At 34.4% G+C, this 25,632-nt stretch overlaps 2 protein-coding genes and 1 long non-coding RNA gene across 7 annotated transcripts in view; 1 reads left to right on the top strand and 2 right to left on the bottom strand.

Annotated features, from left to right (window-relative positions):
• LOC124178579 (free fatty acid receptor 4-like) overlaps nt 1-11,326 on the bottom strand; it is a 29,250-nt gene extending 17,924 nt beyond the window's left edge. The window contains exon 1 of one of the 2 annotated variants that reach the window (XM_046562019.1): nt 10,549-11,326. The gene's annotated coding sequence lies outside the window, so the exon portion shown is untranslated. Of the gene's footprint in view, nt 1-3,402; nt 3,421-10,548 lie in introns of those variants that run through there. The other variant, XM_046562020.1, reaches the window with a different exon arrangement.
• On the top strand, nt 357-18,998 carry LOC124178585. The gene is made up of 3 exons (XR_006869849.1): nt 357-367; nt 10,050-10,053; nt 18,812-18,998. It is a non-coding gene; the product is annotated as an uncharacterized LOC124178585 (long non-coding RNA).
• Nucleotides 18,999-20,624: 1,626 nt separating this feature from the next.
• LOC124178575 (unextended protein) overlaps nt 20,625-25,632 on the bottom strand; it is a 50,546-nt gene continuing 45,538 nt past the window's right edge. For all 4 annotated transcript variants that reach the window (XM_046562014.1, XM_046562016.1, XM_046562015.1 and 1 more), the window contains one exon: nt 20,625-24,407. In XM_046562014.1, the coding sequence (XP_046417970.1) occupies nt 24,240-24,407 (168 nt within the window). In that variant the 3' untranslated portion in view covers nt 20,625-24,239. The remainder of the gene's footprint in view (nt 24,408-25,632) is intronic.

Consider the following 25,632-nt stretch of genomic DNA (forward strand, 5'->3'; position numbering starts at 1 on the left):
ATTATTTTGTCTAGCAAGAAGGCAAACCGGGTCTTTTCGGGCCGAGCGTAAATTTAAAACTAAGTCGCAGGTGAGACGAAGACGAATATTGAAAATAACCGAGGCGAAAAGATCGCTGCTTCTTTGTTGCACGAGATTCTTTGTGTAACAAGAGTACGAAGCACAAAAATGAGGTTAGGATCGCGCAATGTCAGTTTTACTTGCGACTGCGCGTGCGCGCAGTGAGGAATAGATATTTTTCGGTTCTACGCGCATGCGCAGTGCCAGATTCGCTCTACCGTCTTAAAACCGGTGCTTTGTGTACGGAAAACACGGGTTGAAAAAACGCTTCGAACATACTAGCGTTATGTAAAGAACGTTTCCGTTGGTTTTTCTCTGAATAATTGTAATATCTATTACAGGTGCAGCATTTATCGTTATCGAAACGAGTCTACCGTTCGTATTTCATAATTTATAATATACAAGTACTTTCGCTTTTCAAATTTGATACCCACTTCAGTTTTACCGCATTTTTTTCACCAATTTCATTCCCGAGAAAGTCGAAATGTGCACAAAAGCCAAACTTGTATAAGATTCTTATTACTAAAAAAAACCCTGGCAAGGACTGCGAGAGAAAAAGTTAAAGGTCATGCGGGACCTTTCTTTTTCGTCTAGTTTATGATCGCTGGGAAATACAATTTTCAGTTGCACGGGACGAAAACGTCTACACACCGCATTGGTCACTGATTATGCGTGGTAAATTAAAGTACTGATAAGAATCGGTTGGTATATATTAAATGTACATGTCTGGGGTTCTTCACTAATTAGCCAGAGCCACTTTTATCTTTTACAGTCAAAGATGCCTTGACATTGACCAGACATTCGTTAACGTGACACACAAAGGAAGAAACAGACATTCACATGCTTTTAGGATTAACGGGAAGTGGGTAGAAATTGGTTTTTGCATTAATCTCGACAGTTTGTTGAGGATACAATGAGCAAAGAAGATCCTTCAAGATCAACAGACCATCATGGTCTTCGGCTGATCGTGAGGATATGATTATTTCCAAATTCCGTACGATTTCTTTCCGTAACTGGATTTTTGGTAAGGTTAAAAATGGTAGAGAGTTTAAAAAGTTTGCTTGATCGGTTGCAGCAAGCTTGTATACCTAATCCTACCCGAAACAAATCAAACTAAACCTAAAACGAACGACCGCACGTAATTCGTTTCTGTAATAATCAGTAAAATAAAGTTTACTAAAAACACTTGGTTTTTTGCGTTGGAAGCTAAAATTCACTTATCGTTAAACAGCAAAAACGGGAATAAGTCCCGGGTTTTTCTTCCATCTGACCATCCGAAAATCTTATCTTCGAACCACTCAACCACCATAAGGTTGTAGGTGCAAAGACCAGACCAGGCTCATGCGTAAAAACTTGTCGGTTCAAGGATTTCGAAAGTTTACACGTGCACAATGACGGACAGGAATTACGGACCTCTGGCCAAGAAGCACTTGGCCCGTTATTTACAACGACTTTATCCTCCGGCTCAAGCTATTAAGAAATCCAACATAAAACGACTGATTAGAGCGATAGATTACTGAACTAAAATTTTGTCCGTTATACCCTGAGCATAATATTGACTGCACGATTTTAAACGAAAAGGAGAATTATAAAGTGTCTGCAATCAAAGGGTTCAAAAAACGGAGAGAAACTGTTTTTTCTTTGTTCCAATATTATTCGTTGCTTGAATTCATCGTTTGAAAATAATAAAAAAAAAAAATTAAAGTTGAAGCATTTTTTAATATTCCTGTTCAAATAGAGTTTGCGCGTTAGAATTGGCTCGTAATCTAATTCAGATGATCGAACTGCCCGGAGAAATTCATTTTTATTGCGGTAAATGAAATTCAATTTCTTCGATAAATGAGGAGATCCTGCAGTCTAAATTTATAAAATTGGGTTCGAGATGTAGAAGTAGAAAAATTTCTATATCCCGAAACCTGGAACCACGGAGACCGTAAACTTCATGCAATCTATCATGCCTGTACATTTTGTAATTACGCCATTAGATGGTATTTTTTTCTCTCCCTAAGGCACGAAGTTAATTCGATAAGATTTATCCGAGTCAAAGCCTGTATGTTTTCCGGAACCGTGATTGGAGATTATTCATTTTTCTTCGGCCGTTAGGCGTTCCACGAAAAGCCAATTGTACACCTAATTAGCTCAAGCGTTCCGACCACAAGCGTTCTTTCTTACACGATACGCAGTTAAACCGTCTCATTCAACGTTCGTTACGTAAGCTGTTTAGATCAACAGTATTATGAGTATACATAAATAAATACTGACCGTCCGTCCCGGCTTCGGCCGCATCCAAATTTAATGTAACAAAATGAAAATTCTATTGAGATAAAACGATCTATCTACTTACCGTCAAGAATATTTGTATGACAGCCTAATCTAAGCTAACCTCTATCTGTAAGAGTTTAGTCACCTTTCGTATAAGTGTGTGATCCCGTTCTGACTTAGTTTACAAATATCGTTACATCTTCAAAACTATTAGTCTGGTTGTAACGAAATATAGCTTAAGACGTGGCCAGATGTTGTACCTATCCGCAGAAAAAAAATAAATCAAAATCGGTTCAGTAGTTCTGGAGTTATAAGCGAACATACGGACAGACTTTGAGTTTTATATATAGGGTATTCCACGCCAAATTGATCAGGGTGTGGCCTTGACCTCTCGGATTTGGTTCGAGATTTTTTATATTGTTCTTCCAGCTCTAAAAGGTATTTAACCTGTTTTTCAGAATTTTTTGAATGAATTTATCTTATTTATGATTTTTGAGAACCAACAAGTCTTTGAACGTGATTTAAAAATTTGAGAAAATTCTCAAAAATCTTGAGTCAGGTATCAAAACCTTTAAACTCAGACCCAGATCCAGCTGGCATTTTCTTTTACTCTTTTTTGAGCATTTAATAAAAATGAAAATTGAAAAAATTAGATTCAATAGTTGGACTTTTGCAAGCTGCTGCTTAAACATTTTTCTGCATAATCCAGCATTTCATTCAATTTTTCAATTAGCTTTTCCAGAAGACATGCTGCTTTTCAAAAATGATCAGTAAAATAAATTTACCCAAACGAAAACTGAAAAAATTTGAATGCATTTTAGAGTTCGAATAACGCTATAAAAAATTGCGGATCAAATTTGAGAGGTCGAGTGTCAAACCCTGGTTACTTTGGCGGGGAACGCCCCATACATAGAGATAAAAAATATGTACGTATACATTTTGGTTGTGCGTACGTGGAAATTCAAGCCGAATATGTGCAACGATCGATTCTATAACAAACCATGTGTAGCTATACACTAATTAGTTTTTTCACCCACCGGAACGAATTTGACGAGCATGAAATTGATGTTTAGTTATTACCAGCAACCATGCAGTTATCACTCCTCCTAATAACCTCTGAAAGATGTAACAAATAAATTTTAAAAAGAATTGACGCAACCTTTTATAAAAACGAAAAAATTGTATATATATATATATATATATCTATACATGCACTTTACTGAGAAATAGCTAATTGTAATTGTTTTATGGACAAAACTTTGTGAATTTGCAATTTGTAGGGAATTCGAATAGGAATAGAGCGAAATATTTGCTACTTCGTTAAAATTCGTATAGCATCACAATTGCGTTTTTGGCGTTGAAAAAAGAAAGAAAAAAAAAACAAAAAAACAAAGCTAGAACAAATGTAACCTCTCTGAATTTGTTATTAATTGGTCCGTTCCACTCGACTGTATTCACAGTTTAATTCAAACGGTGTCAGTAAATTTAAACCAACGTATTTAGTCTAAAATAACTGTCTCACCAAAAATATGAGAAAAATCACGTTTCTCATGAAAATTTAACGGATATTATTTTGTCGCAAAAAATCGTTAAAAAACGCGATTCATTCGCAACAAGATTTTTCAATTTTTGCCAAATAACGGAACAGCGTCTCATTCGAATTCAGCTCGGCTGACTTCGGTTACGTAATTTATTTCTTTCGGAGACTTTGACAGACCTATAAGTTTGACGAATCCTTAAAAAATCGACCGAGGACAAAAAGTCATTTTTAGGTACCTAGATGATGCTTGTTTCAATCGTCTGGAGAGCCTCGAATCGTTAATTGGGATCCTAACTTCGAGTGTTTCTCAGCGACGAGTGACGTTTCCGACTCGCTGTTTACACGAGTCGTAATCACGGGTTGATGACGCGATTCCATTCATCGTCGAGTGTCAAATTGCGTTGAAATTTTTATTCCCCCCCACCCCAATTTTTGGACTAAATACGAAAATTTAGCAGCAGATAGTGTCGAATTGACAGCAAATCGTGTTATTTGTAAGTCCTCGCTATAATATTGCTTTCATCGGAAGAGAAGAGCTGTTAGAATTTGGGTTACCAAAAATCGAAAAAATCATTCAATTCAAGCAACTTTTCGTTAATCGAAACAACAACGTTTTACTAATCAATATTGTGAATAATTTTTGAATCATAACCGCTGCCTTTTGTCTTCCTTATACATATATTGAATCGACAAGCTACAACCCCGATGAAATAAAATTTAACATTCTATTTCGTCGATATTTATTCGAACTACAATGTAAAACTTATTTTCATATTATTTCTGTTCCTGCTTCTTTGTCAATTCGTTATCAGACTGTCGTGCGATAATCGGTGGTTTCCAGTGGCTTTTAAAATAATCTCCGACGACAAGCTGCAGATAAAAGATTGCAGGCTATTGTCCTTTATAATCATTGTATTTGTTATTGTGTGTGTCTGTTTTTTTTTTTCCTTTTTTTTTTTATCTAAAAACCGGAAGTGACAATCACCAGCAGATTCGCGGTCGAAATGCAAAATCCCGACGGACTTGAAACAATTTATTTTTTTTTTGTTTCTTTGCTTTCGGAAAGATTCGGAAATAAAGCTCGATTAAAAACTAATTCGGCATCGGGTAAAAACAATCAAAAAAAAAAAAAACGTGTTTTAGCTAAATATTTCGTGAACAGATTTTGCGACTACGTGTATCGAACGTTTGTTCGTTTATGTGTGACAAAAATTGGAAAGAAAAAACCCACTGACAAAAACAAACGTTAAATCATTGAGAAAATGACTTGTCACCTAGGAATTAGAGAACTTGTCGAAACAAAGTGTAAGTTTAAAATCCAATATCGTGAATGAAATGTGTAAAAAAAATCTACCGATACACGCTCTTCGCACACTGTTCTTTCGACAGTATTTTCTGCGCCACGTGACTTCACTTTTATACTATAAATCTCGATCCATGAGACCATGGTGATAATTGTGCACGTATTCATGGAGCTGCACGTGATCGGATTGCATAATGTGAAAATAACAAGACTTTACCGAAAACAAGGAACCATTTACAAGCCCAATACCGCTGGAACTTTATACATATTATATATATATATATGTATGCATATGTATATATTGTATAAACGTACATACATACATACGCACCCTTGATACATCATTTGTCGTGTTTATCACGGTAGGATGTTGACGCAGTTACTCTAAACACATGAAGTCTATAAAAAGAGGTTGTATCGCTGTACGTTATACACGAATGTGCGTACATATATATTATTTTTATATATATATATATATGTGTGGATCAACCCTCGCAGTGTGGCGACGAGTCTAATTCACTCCAATTAAAGTCTCGTTCCTGAAACTATTGATGTCCGACGAAAGAACGAATGAACGAACGCGCGGAGTGATTAAGACAAATTCAATCATTTGTTGCATTAACCGCCGTCACACCATCCATTCATCCACCTTCGCAGCCACCACGGAGAGAATAAAGGAGCAGATCCTACTCAAAGTTGGGGTAGAAGAAAGAATCGGATTCGGTTTTTTTTTTTTTTTTTTTTTTTCGGTGAGATATACTTCGTTGAATGAAATCTGCTACATTTATAGAAAACGAAATTTAGTTGACGCGCGTATTTTTTTTTTGGTTTTTTTTTTCTTCTTCTCACTTGTAGTAAAAAAAAAAAAAAAAAAGTCCGGTACAAGGATGACCTGCGACAATGTAACTCGTAGCATAAGAACGTTGAGCAAGTTAACACCTGGATTGTGAAATGAAAATCGCATCTTCGTTGCACGACGTAAAATCTTTCAAGCCTTGAACCTGTCATTTATGACGGACGGAAGTGGGATAGAGCCATTGGTGAGTGAGGGAAAAAAATTGGGTTGTAAGATAAGTTCAAAGACGCGAAGAACGTCTCTATTTTTTTTTTTAAAAACGTAGGACGCGTAGCGGAGCTTGCCGAGTATATATACGAAAGGCAGTATCTCTTATTTGCAGTGAGCTTTCTGTTTCTAAACAACCCATCAAAGTTGGAAGAAATATTATTTCTTTTTCCGAAAAATTTACGAATTATATACATACGTATCGTGAACGAGGCGAATTAGAAGCTTGGAATGAGTTTTGGAGTAAGTTAGTAATAACCGACTTTGTTTAACGGCGAAAAATTGTCTGGTATTAAACTATGTGCGCGTTTACGATCGATTTTTCTATTCGGTATTTAATTTGTTACGTAAAAGCTTCTGGCGAGTTTAACATTTCTGTAGGTTGTTAATTGGGTTTGAAACCACGAGATTCGTGTATTCGTCATGCTTTCGACAAATATTATAACTCGGCAATGAAACACGCGAGAGAGTTCAAACAAAAGTGAAATTGTTGCTTGGAATTCGCGTTGTATTTTCAGTTTCGGTCGGAACCTCTTGCATGTTCCGTTTCCGAAATTTAGCCAGTGAAAAATGGCGGAAAACATGTTTACCAGTGGCTTTTGGTCGCAGGTAAACAACGAATGAACTTTTCCCTTGTTCAAACGAAGTTCGAAACGTGGCTCAAGGCTTGAAGCTTTGGTTGAAAATTTCATTATACTCCTTTTTCAGGTTAAACTCCATCGGGATGTGTTGAAAACGCGTGTTTCCAGGTTATTGAAGTTCCGTTATTTATAAAAGAAGAAACTTTTTGCAATCAAATTCGGTTTCAATTTTCAGGAAATATCCCGTGTTCTGCTTGATCTTGTTTCCAATGTTTCAAACAGTTTTTTTTAACGACACCTGTCTTACTGAATTTTCTCCAGTTACTTTAACAAATGAAATTTTTCTCAGTGTAGATTAATCTGTGTATTTCAATGCTGGGATCGTAAAACATACGCGCAGTTTTCTAACCGAAGTTTGATAAACAATGCCGGGATATCAGGTTCGCGAGTGCGTAACTGCAGGGTTCAAAATTTCTTTTCATCCCACCCGATTTCATTTTATTCTTCTTTCTTTCGACCCGTTTGGTTCTAAACAAGAGGGTGAATCACACATTTTAATACTCGTTGCGCGAACGAGTTTTGCCAGAGAAGTCATCCCGGTCTGTTGAAAAGAATGACGAAGGTCTGAAACGCAGGATGGAAGGAGTTGAAAGTTAAACGATCGTGAACTTTGCACGTAACGCGATGTGAGATGAATGTGGTTTTTGCATGCAGGCAAGGAGGCTCAAAAATATTGAGTTATTTTACACCTAAACAGTGAGAACGTCGCGTGATGCGTGTTGATGTTACGAAATGACGTAACAATAATCAGAAGTAGCAAGAAATCAACTAGCAGAGGCCAAACCGCAGCTTCCGATTTCGTGGTTGGACCGCAGTGTGATTAAAACGTCAACCAACGTCAACCAGCCGGCCTATTTGAAAGAAAAATGAAAGTTTCGTTTCTCTTGTCGTTAACTCAATTTTCTCAGACAATGCGATACTTTTTTTTTTTCACATCGCGATAATGATAATCGGAACTTCACGCAGTGGCAAAAATTCCTGTTATTCCTTTGAGTCATACTTTATTATACTGACGATAAGTCAGCTTTTTTAGCAAGACAACAATTTGCTGATTACGAATCTGAAATCAGATATTGTGAATTCAAGATGGCGGATCCGAAAATTACGAATCTGAAATCAGATTTTTGGATCCGCCATCTTGAATTGACAATGTCTGATTTCAGATTCCTAATCACCGACACCAAAAAGATAAAATTTATTTAAAACATGTTTACGCGTGGAGGGGTAACTTTCTCGGTAATGAATTATTTCATCAATTTTGACGATCTTTTTCAATAAAATTGTTTCTAACAATCAGAATTCACATCGTATCGCAAAAACGATTGTAGGGTATCGAAATTCTATTAGTATACTGTTAGAAATAGCAAAAAAACCGCAAATAGATATTTTGAAAAATTCTCTAAATATGCAAAAAATGGATATAAAACAGATGGGAAGATATATTTCCCACTATGATTCAAAGGTTCGTACAAGTAAACATGCATATTTCTCACCGAATTCCAAAATTTCAGTTCTGATTTTATAAAAATTTTTTACTACGGAGCAAAACATTTTTTATCGCGGAAATAAGAAGCTTTACTAAATGAGGTCCATTTCAAAGTACTCTCTCTTTTTAATTTCGTTTCTTCGTCACTCAACTTCTTTTGTCTTTTATGTTTTTTCGCTATATATATATATATATATATATCTGGTGAAAATTGAAAAATCATGCTATATAAGCTGAAGAAAAACACTAATGAAGTCCAAATGACAATCTTATATAAAGTTGTTTAGATATAATAATGTTGCACAAGTCATTCCCTCATTTTCAAATGTGACGAAGGAACGACGATTTCGAATAAAAGCTACTGCTTTAACATTTTCTGTACGCATTTTATTCCCCAAAACTCAATAAAAACAATTCGAACATTCATGCATATTGATTTACCGTTATATACGCACGGTGAGGTAATGACAAAGAAAAATGCAATTTTGATATAATATCAGCCAAATGTTTTTTCACACAACTCATTTCAGTGTTGAAAAGAAAACGCATTTTTTTTTTTTTTTCTACGACGATATCTCGATTTTTGTTTCAAATAATCTTACTGTAAATAACTTGCATTTAAACACAAATGTTACATCGATAATAAATTCGTGTGACTCGGTACTAATTACTCGGGACTTAAATTTGAGAATTTGGTGAGAAATACCCATATATTCATTCCATCAATAATTGGTTTCATTCAAATATGACGAACTGAAATATAATTAATCTACTAATCGTAAGATCAATCAACAAGTAAATATTGTACAATGTCTAAGGTCTTCTCGGATAGCTTTAGGCGATCTGAAATTGTAAAATAATCGCTTTGATCGAATAAAGTTCACGCAAATTAAATTTTTTTAATATCAATCAAGCAAATATTTTAAGGATTTCAAAGGCCTTGATTATTGGACTAGTCCTTGACTGATATTGACTTTTCGTTATAAAATAAATACAGAATCAAACAATCATTTCGTTTATCTTTTAGAAAAATTATTAGATTCTGTTGCGTTTTATTTGAATCAAACAAATTGTTAATGGAATAGAAAAAAAAAAATCAGGACGAAAAATCAAATACATTTACATATGAAAAACGAGATAATTGGAACGATTGACTCGAAATTTGACAATCCTCTTTTCTACGGTTCAAATATTTTTCCGATCGAACTGCAAATGGATTTTTACAAGTTTTTTACAAGTTCGCAAACTACGTGAGTCTGGTTTATGAATTTCAATCGTAAAAAAAAAAAAGTTCATGTCTTAACAAAGTGAAAAGAATAGGATAAAGTTACACGATTATTTTCTAAGGTGCGGTTTAACGCACGAGTGATATCGGGACGAAAATATATATAATGCGACGTATAACTGTGAGACTTGATAAAACATTCATGCAGCGTAACGACATAGGGGTGATTGTAAGTTCACAATTTAAGTACAAACATGTAAGGTAAATATTCAACGTATATTTCCAAAGAAAATTCAATTATTTCGAATTTCCGGAGAAGACGAAAATCATCTGATTGCAAAATAAAACTAGAAATTTAGAGTTTTGGATGCGGTGTATCGTAATCTGTTTGTTTGAAAACTTGGCGTTTCATTTTTCTGTTTCTTTTTTAACATTTCAACAAGCCAAGAATCTGAAATAAATCCCAGAGTGCGGTTCGAATTACGACTCGTCATTTTTAGTCTTCGAATTACTTCTTTCTCCACAGTTTTCCAAAAAACCACGTTTATCGTGGGTTTCACGTTCAGATTCGGATTTTGCTTTTGAGAATCTATTAAGCACGCTTTGTTTAATTCCTGACGAATGAATGGTAGAAAAAGTTGTTTTTGTTCACCTGTGTAATTTATTCGATTCGCCTGGTTCGACAAGACATATATATATATATTCGAGTCAAATAAACGACGTCGTTAGTACCGCCTTTTCACAGTCTTGTTTCATCGAATATTCGACGAATTTAAACAAATATTTTTTTCACCATTTTCATCGTCAAATTCTATTCTACTAGATAAAAATTTTAAGCAACCATCTCGAGTTACACTTTGAGTAGAAAAAGAAAAAAAAAAAAAACCCGAGTGCATTTACGTTACACCTGTTAAGAATTTATGAAAAATGACAAATCATGGTGGAAAAATGTGTTTAAGTGTACTTACTAATTAGCGACACGATTCACTCTCTCTGTCACCTGCCTCGTTGTTCCTTCTAACTTTCTCTGTAACTGAATAATTTTTCAGTTCGAAAAATTGGGTCTAATTCATATCGAGGATTTGAATTTTCATTCTACGCACTGTTCCCAATCACGATTGAAGTTCGTTGAATCACTTTCACTCAATTTCAATTCGTGCCAATTAGCTGTCAAAAGTTTGAAATTGGTACGTCAGGCTCCGGCTCGATCAATCCATCAATTTCCAAATAAGTTAATCACTTGGAAAAGCGCAATCACAGATCTCTGTGTAGTTGAAAAAAAAAAAAAAAAAACTTTCCAACGAACATACAAAAAAATCGTCTTCACTTCTCGAATCGCACTATTCTTCCAGTCACTCGCAAATGTCAATTAAACCTAATACGTAACGGTGAAAAATTATTCGCTCACTTTTTCCATACAGCGACAGCTGCGCTGATTACATTACATAAACGCGTGCTTGATTCTTCGATTTTAAAACGAAAAATGGTCCTGAAAACACAAGCGAACACGTGGAATCGTTCAGCACAATTTATCGCGAATCACGGGCTCGGACGTTCGTGTATAAATAAAAATTTGCTTTCACATTTAACGTGGAAATTCGCGTCACCGTGACATCGAGTCACGAATGCGTGCGCGATTCGGTAAGAACAAATTTTACTTCAGGCACTTTTCGGAGTGGATTTCTCCGCGGTCTCGCTCCGCGAGAGCACTTCATTCACCGAACGATTCCCGCCGACTAACGACGCCAGGCTCTTCGCATACCACCCGCTTTACTATCAGAAGAACGAACTCCCGACGCGGCGTCCCGACGCCATGCGCTTTGATGCACCCTCCGAGTTTACAGCGGGGTTGCAAAAATTCCCTGCATTCACCCCACCCCAACAAGGAACATTTGCATGATTGTATTTCAGTGCAGGAACGCCGTTCTTTCACATCGTGCATTCCCGTGGATATAAGTTGATAATTTTCACCGCTCTTCGCAACGACGTCTTAAGGGGGTATTCTAGTGTAGAAATTTGAATAAATCGATTTTTTTTTTTTTTTATATTTTCAAAGCTTAACCTTTCAAGAATGTGTCCTTAAAAGGACAAGTCAAAATTTCAATCATTTTCAGAGATATAGCTATTTTAGTGACACGTCTTCAATACTGGCTCGGCTGGAACGAATTTTACTCCAAACTTTGAACGCGTTTTTCTCAAAACTACATTTTTCAAAACGGTTGACATGATTTCTCAAGTTCTATTTAACCGATTTACTTGAAATTTGGTGAGAATCTTCTCAATACATGTCTCTATCGCACGAACTATTATTATAACGAAATAATAATTTTTACTATTTTTAAAAAATTCAGAAACGTCAAAAAAAGTAAAAAAAAACGTATTATTTTTTCGGACAGCCGTAATTTGGCAAAAAAAAATTTTTTTTCGACTTTTTTTTAGTTACTACGATAGCTGCATTTATGTAGATTAATAATCTTTTTTTTTTTTCTGATTTTGAAAATGCTTGCAATCGTGACAACATTGGCGCGCCATTTTTTTTGTACCCCCCACTTCAACAACTCATAGCACTTTCAATTTTGTATTTTTTGACTTGTCTTTTTTTTTTTTGTAATCGTGAAATAATAATAAACGCCTGATAAAAGAATGGATGGTAAAAATATTTTTTGTTTTTTGTTTATAGCACTTCAAAAAACACCTCAAATTCATGCCTCTACACTAGAATACCCCCTTAATAGAGTAGCAGCCCGTTACGGCTCTGCTCGATAACATATTTTCAAATATTACTATTGTGGATAAACTATTGGACATAGCCGTATGTTCTGGCAAACTTTTCTTTTTTTTTTTTTCTGGAGCTTGAAAGCAATTTTACCCTATCTGTAAGAGTTTAGTCAGCCTTCGCATAAGTATGCGATCCCCTTTCGATTCGGATTAACCCTTTCAGTCGCATAAGCCGCTACAGTGGCGCCCTTTTTTTTTTTTTTATGCTTCGTGCAAAGTTCTGTATTTTTTTGTCAATCTTCGGGTAAAAAAATTATTGAACTTTGGAACGATGAGAATTTTTTGTTAATCCGTAATTGTTCGTCATTGTTGTGAATAAACGTGTGCAAAAAAAGTGTACTTTCCTGAACGTGATTCGTTGGCGGAGAAATTTGACGATGAACGTATATTAAAAACGCTTGGAATTCATTGGTTGACAAACAGAGGTCTCAGAATGGTTATTCGATTTACTAAATTCAATGCACAGGGGTAGTTTTCACCCTCCTTAGGGGTGCGTATAGATAGTATAGAGGGTTGCGCATATTCTCGGCCTAAAATTGTACCGTCTCTAAATATATATATTCACGTAAATCTCATTCAAGAACACTGTCTAAAACAACGTTGATAATTCACCCAGTTTTTAGCCCATTTCGGGTGTTTTTATCAGCTTTATTAAATTTTTGACAAAATCGGTTCAGTGATTCTGGAGTTGCAAGCGAACATACGGAAAATCAAGTTTATGACGAATTGTAAGTCAGTTTGAGTACTAAAATTTTGATAAAATATTTTCTGGAAACTCTATCTCGTACAGTCTGACGTGAAAATTTTTTTTTCACCGCAGGCTGCGCGATTTTTCAATATATCTAAAATTCTAGTCGATTGATTTATGGAAGCTCGGAGAAACAGCGAATCTCAATTTAAATCGGACCTTCGGCAATCCTGGTAAAAATTTCGCTAGACGCGGATAGAAAAACCGTACCAAAACACGGTTTTCGGACAGTTTCTTCGTTTAACAGAATTTTTACCATGGAAGAGTAGAATCGTACTTTAACATCACAACGCGAACTCGAGGACACGTGTCAATTCGAATTTATTTGAAAATATCTTGTGAAAGTTGAAAAAAACGACGACAAAATTATACCCATAGAAAAACGTTAAGCAATCGGGATAAAATCGACGTTTGGTCGTGAAGTTTCACTCGTACGATAGATTACGGTTAAATATGCGCGGGCACTGAACTCGATCGGTATCAACGATCGCGCTCTAATCGAAAGGTTAGAGGCATTGTCAGAGGTCGTCGGTGCTTGGATTAGCATAATTGTATTTTCGAAAGCCCCAGCTGACGATATGCATGAGAGTAATCTAAGCTCGTTTATCACGGGCACTGCCTATGGATTCTGTAAAAATGATTATCGCATGGTGTATCCGGTCCGTCTATTTCAGGCTTTTACGAAAACCACCCTTACGCCCGATGAAAATTACCTACAATTAAACATGCGCAGCTGGATTTGGATTTTTTTCTCATAGTTGCAAAGCCTGCATATTCATGGTTCTAAATTCACGCCGGACGCACATTCTATAAGTTGTGTGTTTCAGCGAGGTAATTTACATTTTAATCTCCAATTCCCCGGAATCTTTGTTTGCGCTTACATCCATCCACTTTTTATTTACGTTACCCATATAAATATAATATTTAATCGAGAGATTACACTTTGAGTGGTTTCGGTTTACTCGAAACTTGAGCAGCGGTTCTATTCAAATTTTAGAATCTATTAGTATTCGTTTGTCGATAATGCTGAATAACTTTCATTGAAAACTGTAATTTATACCGAGGAAAATTTCATTTTTTACAGCAACTGGAAAAATTCAGAAAGCTTCTCTTCGCGACGTATGAAAATATACTTGTCGATAATTTTACTCGAGTTTGTACAAAACTGACGTATTAAAAAAATTATCGTCAATCTGTCCGACGTGAACAAGTAAATTTGGTCGTTTACGTAAGTCAGGCAGTCGTTGGTCTGACTTTATTTTTTATTGCCTTTAATACGAAATTGGAATACCGTTTGTTCTCAAGTGATTTCGAGTAACAGTTCAAACAGTCAAGCCAATATATGAGAACCGAAGTTGAGTACGAGTGTCTTACGCAGTCCGATCGAAAAATAAGTGGTTTCGGACCTCGGAGTTCGTTTGTAGACAAATAAACGGAGACGGTACAGTTTCTTGCGTAACCTGAGTAGATAGATGAACGAAAAAGACTGATTGCTGTGAAGTTGTAGGTACTCAGGCGTCCGTTTTTATGCGTCATCCAATTTCAACTCAACTTGGGCACATGTGCTCCTGACTTTTACGATTTTCCAATTTGCTTATCATCGAGTGTCTCGGTAAAACCTACGTGTAAGATGTTCAATTTTTCCTCCGCCCGTTTGAAATCCAATACTTCGATAAAAGGCGATATTGTCTGATAAAAGTAACACCCGAGTTCAAGAAAAGGCGACTTAGAGTGCACTTGGGAATTCAAAACGCCTTTGCTTTACTTCAATCGACTGCAATCGATGTCAAATTACTTCAAGTGCCACTCCGATCAAACACTTCACTTCTTTTCACATGGCTACGCTATTTCATTTGCATACACGTTATGAAGTTTAAATGTCCTCGAGTCACTTCAAACAACGTTATGTCTGTCAGCATCGCTTTAAGTGAGTTCAAATAATTTGGCTCACCTAATTTCGAGCGAGTATGCATGTTATATTTGTCGCATCGTCATTTTTTTTTTATCAAAGCAGATAACAAAAACCAAAGTTTGAAAAGTTCTCTTAATATATTGAAGGGTGGTCGTTGGTCTGAAATTACAACAATTTCAGTAGATGTAAAAATAAATAAAACAAATTGAAAACGGGATTCAGATTAATTCACTATAGTATTTTTCCAATCCAGATGTCTCTAAGATTTTAATAATTTTCTATTCTTCAACATTACGAATGTTTGACATCACGTTTCATTCGAATTGATGTAAATAGGGATCATCTTGTGTTCGATCCTGAAAACCTGAATCACATGTTGAAGTATATTATTATTTATTAGAATGATGAATCTTTCAGGCTAATTCTGTTTGAACTCGTAACTCGATCGTTTTATGATTTTTTGTGCAATTTCACATTTCACCATTTTTGGGTGAAACGAATTAGAACGTATTGTCCATTTTTTTATTTATTTTCAAACGCGCATCAAAATTTCGGTAGAACATCTCGATTAGAATATCTCAGCAAAATATGAGCTTTTAATATTGATATTTAGAGATGCCTATTTTATTTTTTCCATTTTCCATTTAAATAACAGTTGAGAAAAATCGAAATATTTGTGAACTTTTTTTTCTCTCGTAAACAGTTTGACTTATAAACTGTCCAAACATAAATTGTTACAAGAAATTTCACGCTCTACAAAAAAGTGCTGAAATAGAAATCTACTAATTCTGATCGATTAAGAGATATTCAAGACGACTTAAAGTTTATAGGCGAATATCTCGTACCATCAAAATATAGGGGAAAAAAAAACAAAACGTAAATTTCAGTTCAGGTATAGAAAAGCACAATACGAAGTCATCAGACTTCTGACGATTCTATATATTGTAGCTTTAAGCGAAGTGAAATTTGTACATTGTGAAATTCTGCAGATCTGATTTTCGGGTGTTTTAAAAGTTTTATATCCTGACCGTAATATTTTCGGGTAGAGGTGAAAACGTAGAAGGATCAGAAAATAGGAAGAGCAAAGTATCGAATTTTCATAGATGCGAAAGTCCGTTGCGTAAGATTTTTGAAACAGAAAATCGACGGACAAAAAGTGAGAATAACGAATGGTCAAAGTATAAAAAGACAAAAAATACAATGGCAGAATGAATAAGAATATACCAAAATTACTACGATTCTCCGTTTTACTTTTCTATGCTTGCGCTCTCCTATTTTTATTTTTCTATACTTCGACTTCCTTCGCATAAAATATTCTGTCAAATAGATTTTTACCTCGACTTTTCACGTTTTGGAAAATTTCATTTTGTGACTCGTTGAACGGTTGTCCATTCCAAAAATAAAAAATATATACATGCTCAACACGTATCAATGCAAAGTTGAAAACTTGAAAAACAATCATTTGTCCATTGCAACGTGATACAGATTTAGGAAAAATCTGCAAAAAAAAAAAACAAAAAAATAAATAAACAAAATAAAAAATAATCAGACATCTTACTTGAAAAAGACAGAATCGAAATTATACGCTGAAATTTTTTTTTTTTTTTACCCACCCTTGAATTTATTTCAGTTCTGAAAGATTATGGAAAGAATTCCGCAGAGTGCAAAGAATAAATTGGACCGCCACGCGTTCGCAAGTTTTTTATACAGCCTGCCTGCACACGTGCAGTCTGAAACTTTCCGAGGTATTGAATTTCGTCTTACGCAAAAAGGATTTCCTCAAAGGCAACTCAACGCCACTAGGGGACTGACACTACCTACCCTATGCATCCCAGACCGTAGAGCTAATGGGGCAGGAAGGGTACAAGGGTAAAAACCGAGGGCGACGCTTTGCCAACCCCTGTAAGGGTCGGTCACGAACATCGGTGTCGTGGCTTATAAATAACTGCAGGCGTCAGTCTCGTCGTATAAGGAAATTTATCTCTCTTTGTCGGCATCGCAGCTCCTGATTTGTTTTTTCCTTCCGTCTTATAATTAATAAGAATAAAATAGTCGCGATTGGCTGATTAGGGTGTTTTTCAAAAATCATTAGATCCTGGCGTTGATGCAAGTGGCGAAATTTTTGTACTTTCCTGTATTTATTATCGTAAATAATTATCCGAACGCAATTATTATCATCGAATAATCTATCGGCAAGCGATATTTGAGTCGACGAAACTGTTACGAATCATTCATCGGAACTGTTTGGGTTTTACGTTTGTAGGATGGATCGGAATAAATAATAGTTTACAGTGACTGGTGAGAGAAATGGGTTTTCTAGTAATCGATTATAAATGTATAACGAAGTGATTAAAAATGATTTATCGGTGTATCGTTGTTCGTTTTGTTTCGATTAATTAGTTCAGAGCACTTTTGAATTAATGTGGCGTTCGGTTCGAAATTACCACATTAATTTTCTCCGCTTATTGTACTTGCAGAAAAGCCTGCAGGTAATAACGATTACATATCGCTGCGGTATAATCGCTAGGTATCAATGGTTGCACACAAATATTGACGTTCGCCAGTTTTTTTCCACGAAAAAATTATCCCGAGGATTCGGGAAGAAGTTTGATTGATTAGGTTGAACGTGACTCGAAGATATTGGATTCAGACCGACTTGTAACGTGGAGACCACTTACGTCGGTTGACTGATGGACGGGGATCAACCCTTGGATAACGAACGTAATAAGCAGATGGCTTACGGCCAGCTTGATATCTAGCATCAGTTACTGAGAAGAAATTCATCAGTTACGGTGACTAGAAAATTTCGCTAAAATGGATGTAACGTCACAATAAATAACGGTTTTAACAGTGCCGGAATTACACGGAACGTTGGTGCACAGAGAAGAATTTCATTCGTTAAAGTAACTAGAAAAATTCAGTAAAACAGGTATCGTTGAAAAAACTGTTTGAACAATGTTGGAATTACGAAAAACGAGCTGCACGTAACGTAAGATGAAAATATGATGACAGTGATCGTAATGAGAAAGAATAGTAACGGATACTAGCTAGAAAACTAATTTTCATTTTCTACCTAGAACTATATTTTTGGGTTGTGATAAAAAATGAGAATAGTTAAGGACTGAACGGTAGTCGGAACTAAAAATTTTTCTCAGTGCGCAAGTATAATTTTCACAGCGATTACAATTGAAAATCCATTTTCTGGTTAGTTTAAGTTCACCACGTTCTATCAGGACAACAAGTTTTTTAAATTAATTTCTTGTTGCTACAAATCAAATTATCGTAATAGGTACAAAAAAATATAGTATTAGTGCGATCATGGTCGAAAAGAATAGCAACACGTACTAAATTTTTTTGATTTTAGCCGTAAAACTCATTCTCTTTTTGTACCCAAAACTATTTTCTCAGTTATGGTGAAAAATGAAAATAGTTAAGGCCAGTATGGTAAAAAATTGAACTCGGGTGATTACCAAAATAAATTAGTTTCATTGTCTAATCATTCGATCATCAACATTTTTTTTTTTCCAGCAGTTTCCATTTTGTGTATGTATAGTCCATTCGTATGAACAGTAGGAAGAGTCGATGATGTGTCGATAAGTCGCATCGGCTGGTTTTTGAGTTAATTTATTCAATATTCTTAAAATTAATACAAATTGTAGACAGAACTGATACACTATTGTTATTCGGTGTATATACATATATATATATATATATATATATATGTATATGTGTATATATGGTAAATATAATTAATCTACATGATGTAAATGTATAGAATTTGGATCTCAAGAAGACATACATGATAAGTCTGCCTACGAAAGGGTTTGATGAATGAGTTTATTATTTAAATACGTATGCCTTATGTATCCTTGATAAATAGCTAGATAATAGTAATAATTTAACAAAATGAATAATCCATTGTTGAAAAATATGTCGACCCTAGCAAAAATTTTTTTTATCAGAATCCTAACAAGGTCCTGTCACAGTTCCAAAATTTGTCCCAATTTACGGAAGTTTTCTTTTGTTACGTGATTTCATTTTGTGTGAAACTGAGACTGGATCGGATGTAAATAATCAGTAGGGTATAGATTGTTCGTTTAAATGACAATGTTCAATATGTCCATCTTTATCAAAATGTATTATTGCAGCTCTTTTCTAGGCGTTCAATTTAACATACACAGGGTGAATTCTTAACGACTGCAAGGTCCGTCGTCTGCTAATATTTAATGCGCACGCGCTACAATCCGAGAGCGGCTGCTTTTCAGGGTAACCAACCGTCGTAAACATAACCTCAAAAATTTTAACAGTTTGGGCTCACTGGCAGTCGTGCTCAACATTGACAAATTGTCACAATTTTTGAGGTTACGTTTATGAAGGTTGGTTGCCCTGGCAAACAGTCGCTCTCGGATTGTAGCGCGTGTTGCAGTCGTTAGGAATTCACTCACTATATATATATATAATATATATATATCACGTATATTATTAATTTTTTTTTTTTATTCCCTAGTCTAAAATATGCGAATATACATGTACGTATATGCAGTATATACACATGTGTGAGTGTGTGGGTTTATGTTTGTTGTGCATGGAGGTATATATTATATCCATACTGTGTATTCGGTTTTAAAGTAGTTGGTTCCTTTATTAAATACATCATTTTAACATTAATCGCAACAACAATACCTTTTATATCAACAACAAAAAAAAAAAAAAAAAAAAACAATAAAAAATGAAAAAAAAAAAAATAAATAAATAAAGAGGAAAATAATTTTTTTTTTAATAACTACAACTTTACCTTTGACATGAATTATTTATACCTTTAAATGTTCATTGATTATCTGCATGCAGAAACATGACGGTTAAAACGACGACTCGGAAAGTTTTTCCATTTATTGTAAAACTCAGAACATTGGTAATAATAATCAGCCTGTACTCCATAAGACCAAAACTATTGCTCAGTAGATTTAGCAAGTGAATACAAGTTTTCATAAAACATTGGCTCTTTTTCTGCGAAGGCTGCTCGTACAATTGTTGCTTCGGGTTGAATAAATATTTGTTTGTACATACGTACAAAGAATTGCAACTTGTAGTTTTGTTTGACAGATCTTTGATATAAATTGATTGTGAAACTAAGGCATAGCAGTTGGTGAGATTTGAAAAAAAGGAACGGGTATTATTCAATATCATTAATTGACGACTAAATTTCAATTATCGTAAGAGATAATTTGAAAAGACCAGGTTGAAAAATAAAAAAACTCGATTACAAACTCAGTTATTGATTATTTGTTATTCCTCGGGCTCGTTTCAAGTTACAGAATTAATTATTAGCACTATGTTCAAAGGTATCATTTTACGTTGGCAATGTACTTCGCAATACTAATACCTTCGGATTGTAGTGCATAAACGGATATTTATGGACCGAATTGAATTTATATGTAGATACAAATCTACGTAGGTACGTGAATCAAGAATTAACTGGAGAGAAAAACCGTATTGTATTTTGATAAATGAAGCATAAGATATTTTTTCTTTTTTATGCAAACGTTATTTAGAATATTTACGTACTTGATTGCACTTGATTTCATTTTATGTAACAGTATTTTTTGCAACAATATATTCTACCATACGTATGTTATATAATTTTTTCTTTCTCTCTCTGTAAATATACATATACAACTCTCTTAACACTTATTGCATTAGAAATTTGGGTTCTTCTTTATACTTCATTTCATGATCATGTTATTATAACATGCGCGGCAAACTTTGAACATTAAAATTTCACCTTCTCAACGATGTGAGTTAGAAGATATAGAAAGAAAACTTTTGCCAAGTTTCAATTCCAAGTACTGTACTTACGAAGTGTCGTACCAAAACTTTGTTTTCGGCTGATATAAGGCTACCGACTTAAAAAAAATTGCACAAAAATCCATTTTTTTCACCTTCTTTTCGTCCATCAGCATTTTTTTTTTTCTCCTTTCTTTCCACTCATGTCCAACGAGTACCATAAACCTTGCTTGCATGCGTATAACACGCATTAAAATTTTGCAACATTAAAAGTCAATAGCACAGCCTTAATTTTGGATTATAACAGATAAATATTAAAAATATAAAAGATAAAATGATTCCTTATAAGTACATAATAGTAATAAATTTTACTAGAAAAAAATTGCAACCCGTTAAAAATTTAATTCGGCATAAAGTTTCAAGAGGTTCGTTTAATCTGTCGATTTCTAACTTTTGATTTCATAATTTCTGAGAATAAAATTTGAAATTTAAACGTTTACTTGCCATTAAACATATATAGACTACTGCGATGGTAATAAGTACGTACAGTATTAACATTTCCCCCAATTCTATCGACGTATGTTTATACAGAATATGTGACTCTCCTCTGCTTTTGGCTGGCAAAGAAAACACTGAACAACTCAGAAAAATCAAGAAAATGAAAATTGCATCATCTGGATCAGCGCAATGATTAATAATTTTTTCCAGTTACACTCAGACACATACCAATCAGTATTATTATTTCATATTGTTATTCAAGGAAGAAAATGCTCTGTGAAAAACCAACTGTCATGCGTTTCATACATCTTAGTTAATACGTTTCAACGGATCATCTCATTCGGTAATAACAAGCTTGAAGAAAAGAAAAATAAAATAATAAAACGAGTAGCATCGTCGAAAACTGTTACTTGATTAGTAATTATAAACTGTCGAGACAAAAGCATTTTCGTTTTTCGATCGCAAAGATTTTTCAATGTTGCTGGGCTATCGCAGACAATACTTTGGAGCAGAATATCCGATAGCTTTCAAGGTTTTATCGGCGACAATTTTGTCCAACCAACTCAATTGGACAGAATTTTGTGATGCCAATACAATAAGTCAAAAACTACTTTCCAGCCTGATTGTTTTGTCTGTTATAATTTACTATTTATCAATAAATTAACAATTACAATGTAAAAACAACAACAATTCATAACATACTAAAATATGGCAGTAATTAGTTTTAATAGTGTTTTCAGTTATTATTCATTTTTTATTTGTGCCGATATTTCGTTTTCTCCTTTCTTTATTCCCTCCCATACACTTTCACTTTCGCTATCTCCTTTTTCCACTTTCTTTATTCGTGTCTGCATACTATCACATGTTTTACGAAATCAGAAAAAAACATGTTAATTTTCAATTAATCTCAGAATCTCAGGTTTGAACTTTAAAATTATAAAAGTACATAAGCGAATTAAAGTGAAACTATAAAAAGTCTACATTTTACTTCTAGTTAATCGTATAATTATTATTCACTGGATCACACATTCGGAGAACTGAAAAACTGAAGTGAGAAAATATTGACAAGATTTATTCTATAATAGTAAAACGTCGATGAGCTGATACGATGTACGAATAATCGTGAATAAAACTCAAAAGGATCGCATATACTCGAGTTTGTGATCATGTCATTCTAACGAGAGGATAATTAGTGAGAATGTATGACTCGATCGAAAGTTTGAAAAACACCTCCGCCTTGACTCAGCAACACAATTTTCAGTGAAAAATAATTTCTTTACCTTATTAGCAACAATTTTTGCACCAATTTTTATGAGTAGCTCCAATATTGTGAATTTCGTCCTTAGAATGTCATCGAAACTTGAAGTCTCACCGAAAGTAATATCGTAAATTTGCAACATAACTTTCGCATTAGGTGATTTCATTATTCTGAATAACTCATTAGTGTGATTACAGGATTTTACTAATCCCAATAATAGAATATAGGAAAGGTAGAAACGTATGAGAATGGAGTCGGGATAAATGCTGTCGCACTCGCAAGAGTGATGTGTTTTATGTTAACGTTCGCAAGAAACCATGTTCTGATGTTATACCGGGATGTTTGTATGAGAAAAAGGAAAAAAAAAAAAAAGTTTTGCGATTCAAAAAACATAATGTGCATGAAGAAACTGTCCAAACTGTCGGGATAACTTTCTTACGCAATTTTCATCTCACTTTCTAACGTACTCTGTGATTTTTTACGCCCTAAATAATTACACAACATTACCATTTATACAATATTCGCGCCATACCAAGCCGTGGAATTATAAGGCTGTGTGTTTGACATAACGTAATAAAGGATGGTGGTTCGTTAATGTTATTTGTTTTTTTTTTTTCGTTTTCTTCTTTTGTAAATGGAAAATACATTAATCTCATGTTTAAGTCATATTTCATCACATGCGGAGTAATTCAATAAAATACAATATACAATATAAAATTAAAAGTCTAAGCTCATTCGTAAATTCGCTGATTCTGGTGCTACTGTTCAAAATTCTCTAGATAATAAAACGTAATATTATCTCTGGTTACTTATAAGTTTAAGTGTAATGTCTTTGCATTCCGATAAAACTTCTGCATATGCCTCATTTCCGCAGCGTTCATGTTGACTCACTGGTATATTATAAACTATATTGACAATATAATGTTATAAACTGTACATCGTCAATTGCAGTTTCTTCTAGAGTCTTAAGTAACAAAAAGTTTTTACTGAATTACTCCGTACTTTTTCATTTCGATTCCATTCATATTCATTTTTATTAATAAATAGAATGGGATTGAAGCAAGTAAAAAGATGTGATATTTACAAATGCTATACGTATTGTATATGTTATACCTATATATACATATACATATGTATATATGTATGTATGTATATAGATACTTGTAATGAATTCTTTAAATTATCGAATACAAAATACAGAAATACCAAACAAATATATAGCAGCAGTAAGACTACTAAATGACAAAGTTCCTTTCTCTTTATTTCTATTATCATTATTATTATTATTATTAATATTATTATTTATATTAATATTATTATTATTATTGTTATTAATAATAATTTTTTTTTTACTGCATAAATTTTTTTTCTCTCTGAATCGAGTGACTAATAGTTAAGACACGATTTATAGGTACTATGGCCGTAAGTTTGCGTTCCCCTAGGTAAAGTTTGCCTGCATTATTCAAAATTAAAATGAGATCAGCGCGAACTTTCTCACCTGCTAAGTACATAGAAGTTGTATTGTTTAGACATGCCTCGTAACAATCGATCAATTCGATAAACAAATTACCTAGTTTTTCGGGTTATGTCACGCTAATTGGTGTTCCTCGTTGCCTTCTTTCTTCTTCGTTGCTTCGTCGATTGTGATTACGGCCGAACCATTTCGACCGTTTTCTATGTGTTAAGAACGATCTTGTTTAGGCAACAAGTTAGTACTTTCTTCTTGTTCGTGTTCATGTTCTTGTGCTACTAATCCAGATATAATACGAGCTTCTAACTGTCGAGCCTGGATTTCTGCGTCAAGATCCGTACCAGACGTTGGCACCTGAGAACCAGACTCTTCCTGAATCTGTTGTAAATGTTTAAACACATTAATACACTTGGCTGTGTTAAAAAATTGACAGACAAAACTTGTGTTGCTAATTTTATAGACGTTCAGTAACATGTTACGCATTGAAAATCAGTACCAACACTCGGACAAGTCATTGTCTTTTTGTTAAAAATTTGCTTCTGTGCCAGTTAGATTTCATATCAATCGCTTCAAACTTGGGACACCAGTTTACCAACTCTGGAATTGTTTTCGATTTCAATGAATCAAAGTTGCGCGTAGATCTTGGGAAATTTAGCGAGTATTGAGAAAATTGAAGCTCGTAGCAAAGCCATGCTGCATTAAGAGGATGCTATGGTCAGTTTTTATCGACAGAGTATAATGTCACTGTTTTTCACTATTATTATGGTATTTACGTTTCTCCAATCGCACGTAGAGTTTTGAGGACAGTGTCGCATGACCGAGAAGAATCGGCATAAATTTCCTACTCTTCGCGCTCTATTTCAAGAACGATCAATTGTATAAAATAAGACTTAGGATCAAATTTCTCGAGAATTTTATGCTGTACAACTTTTCTAATAACTTCAAATGTTATTTAGAGCGAAGGAAACAAGATATTTACAAAAAAAAAAAACGGTTTTTGCGATCTATGACCTTGAACGTCTTGACTCGCATACACGAGACTCTATGAGACATCTGAGGTAACTTATAAAATGTCAAAAGAAAGATTTATGCAAGTTTATAACTTATTATTTTTCATTCCGAGGTTGGACCCCTATTCGATTGGACTGTTGAAATTGTGCACTAGTCATCTAGGTCTGAATAAATATCATCCAGATTTTTTATCGATTAATTTTTCTATGAAACGAGCTTCAAGGTATTCCTTAAAATATTCAATTATTGATCCACACAATAATTTATCGGTTCTGTCTATGACCAGAGCAGACTTCATCATATGACAGAGCTCATATTACAAAAAATTTCAAATCCGGCTGACATTTTAAGAAAATATGGGATGAATTCTCATGTATACTGTTAAATCGGTTATGTCACTCCACACTCGAAATGACTTGGAAAGCTTGAAGGATGTGATAGTTAGTCTATACTGCCCACGTAAAATTTCATTTATTTTGACTATTAGTAGCTTTTTTGTGACAGTGATGCGTAGGCTTATGTGATGGTCTGATATAAGTGAAATTTTACTCGGTCGGTAGGGACTCACTGTAGCATCTTCTTAAAGGGCAGC

The sequence above is a fragment of the Neodiprion fabricii genome, chromosome 3, assembly GCF_021155785.1.
Source record: "Neodiprion fabricii isolate iyNeoFabr1 chromosome 3, iyNeoFabr1.1, whole genome shotgun sequence".
NCBI lineage: Eukaryota > Metazoa > Arthropoda > Insecta > Hymenoptera > Diprionidae > Neodiprion > Neodiprion fabricii.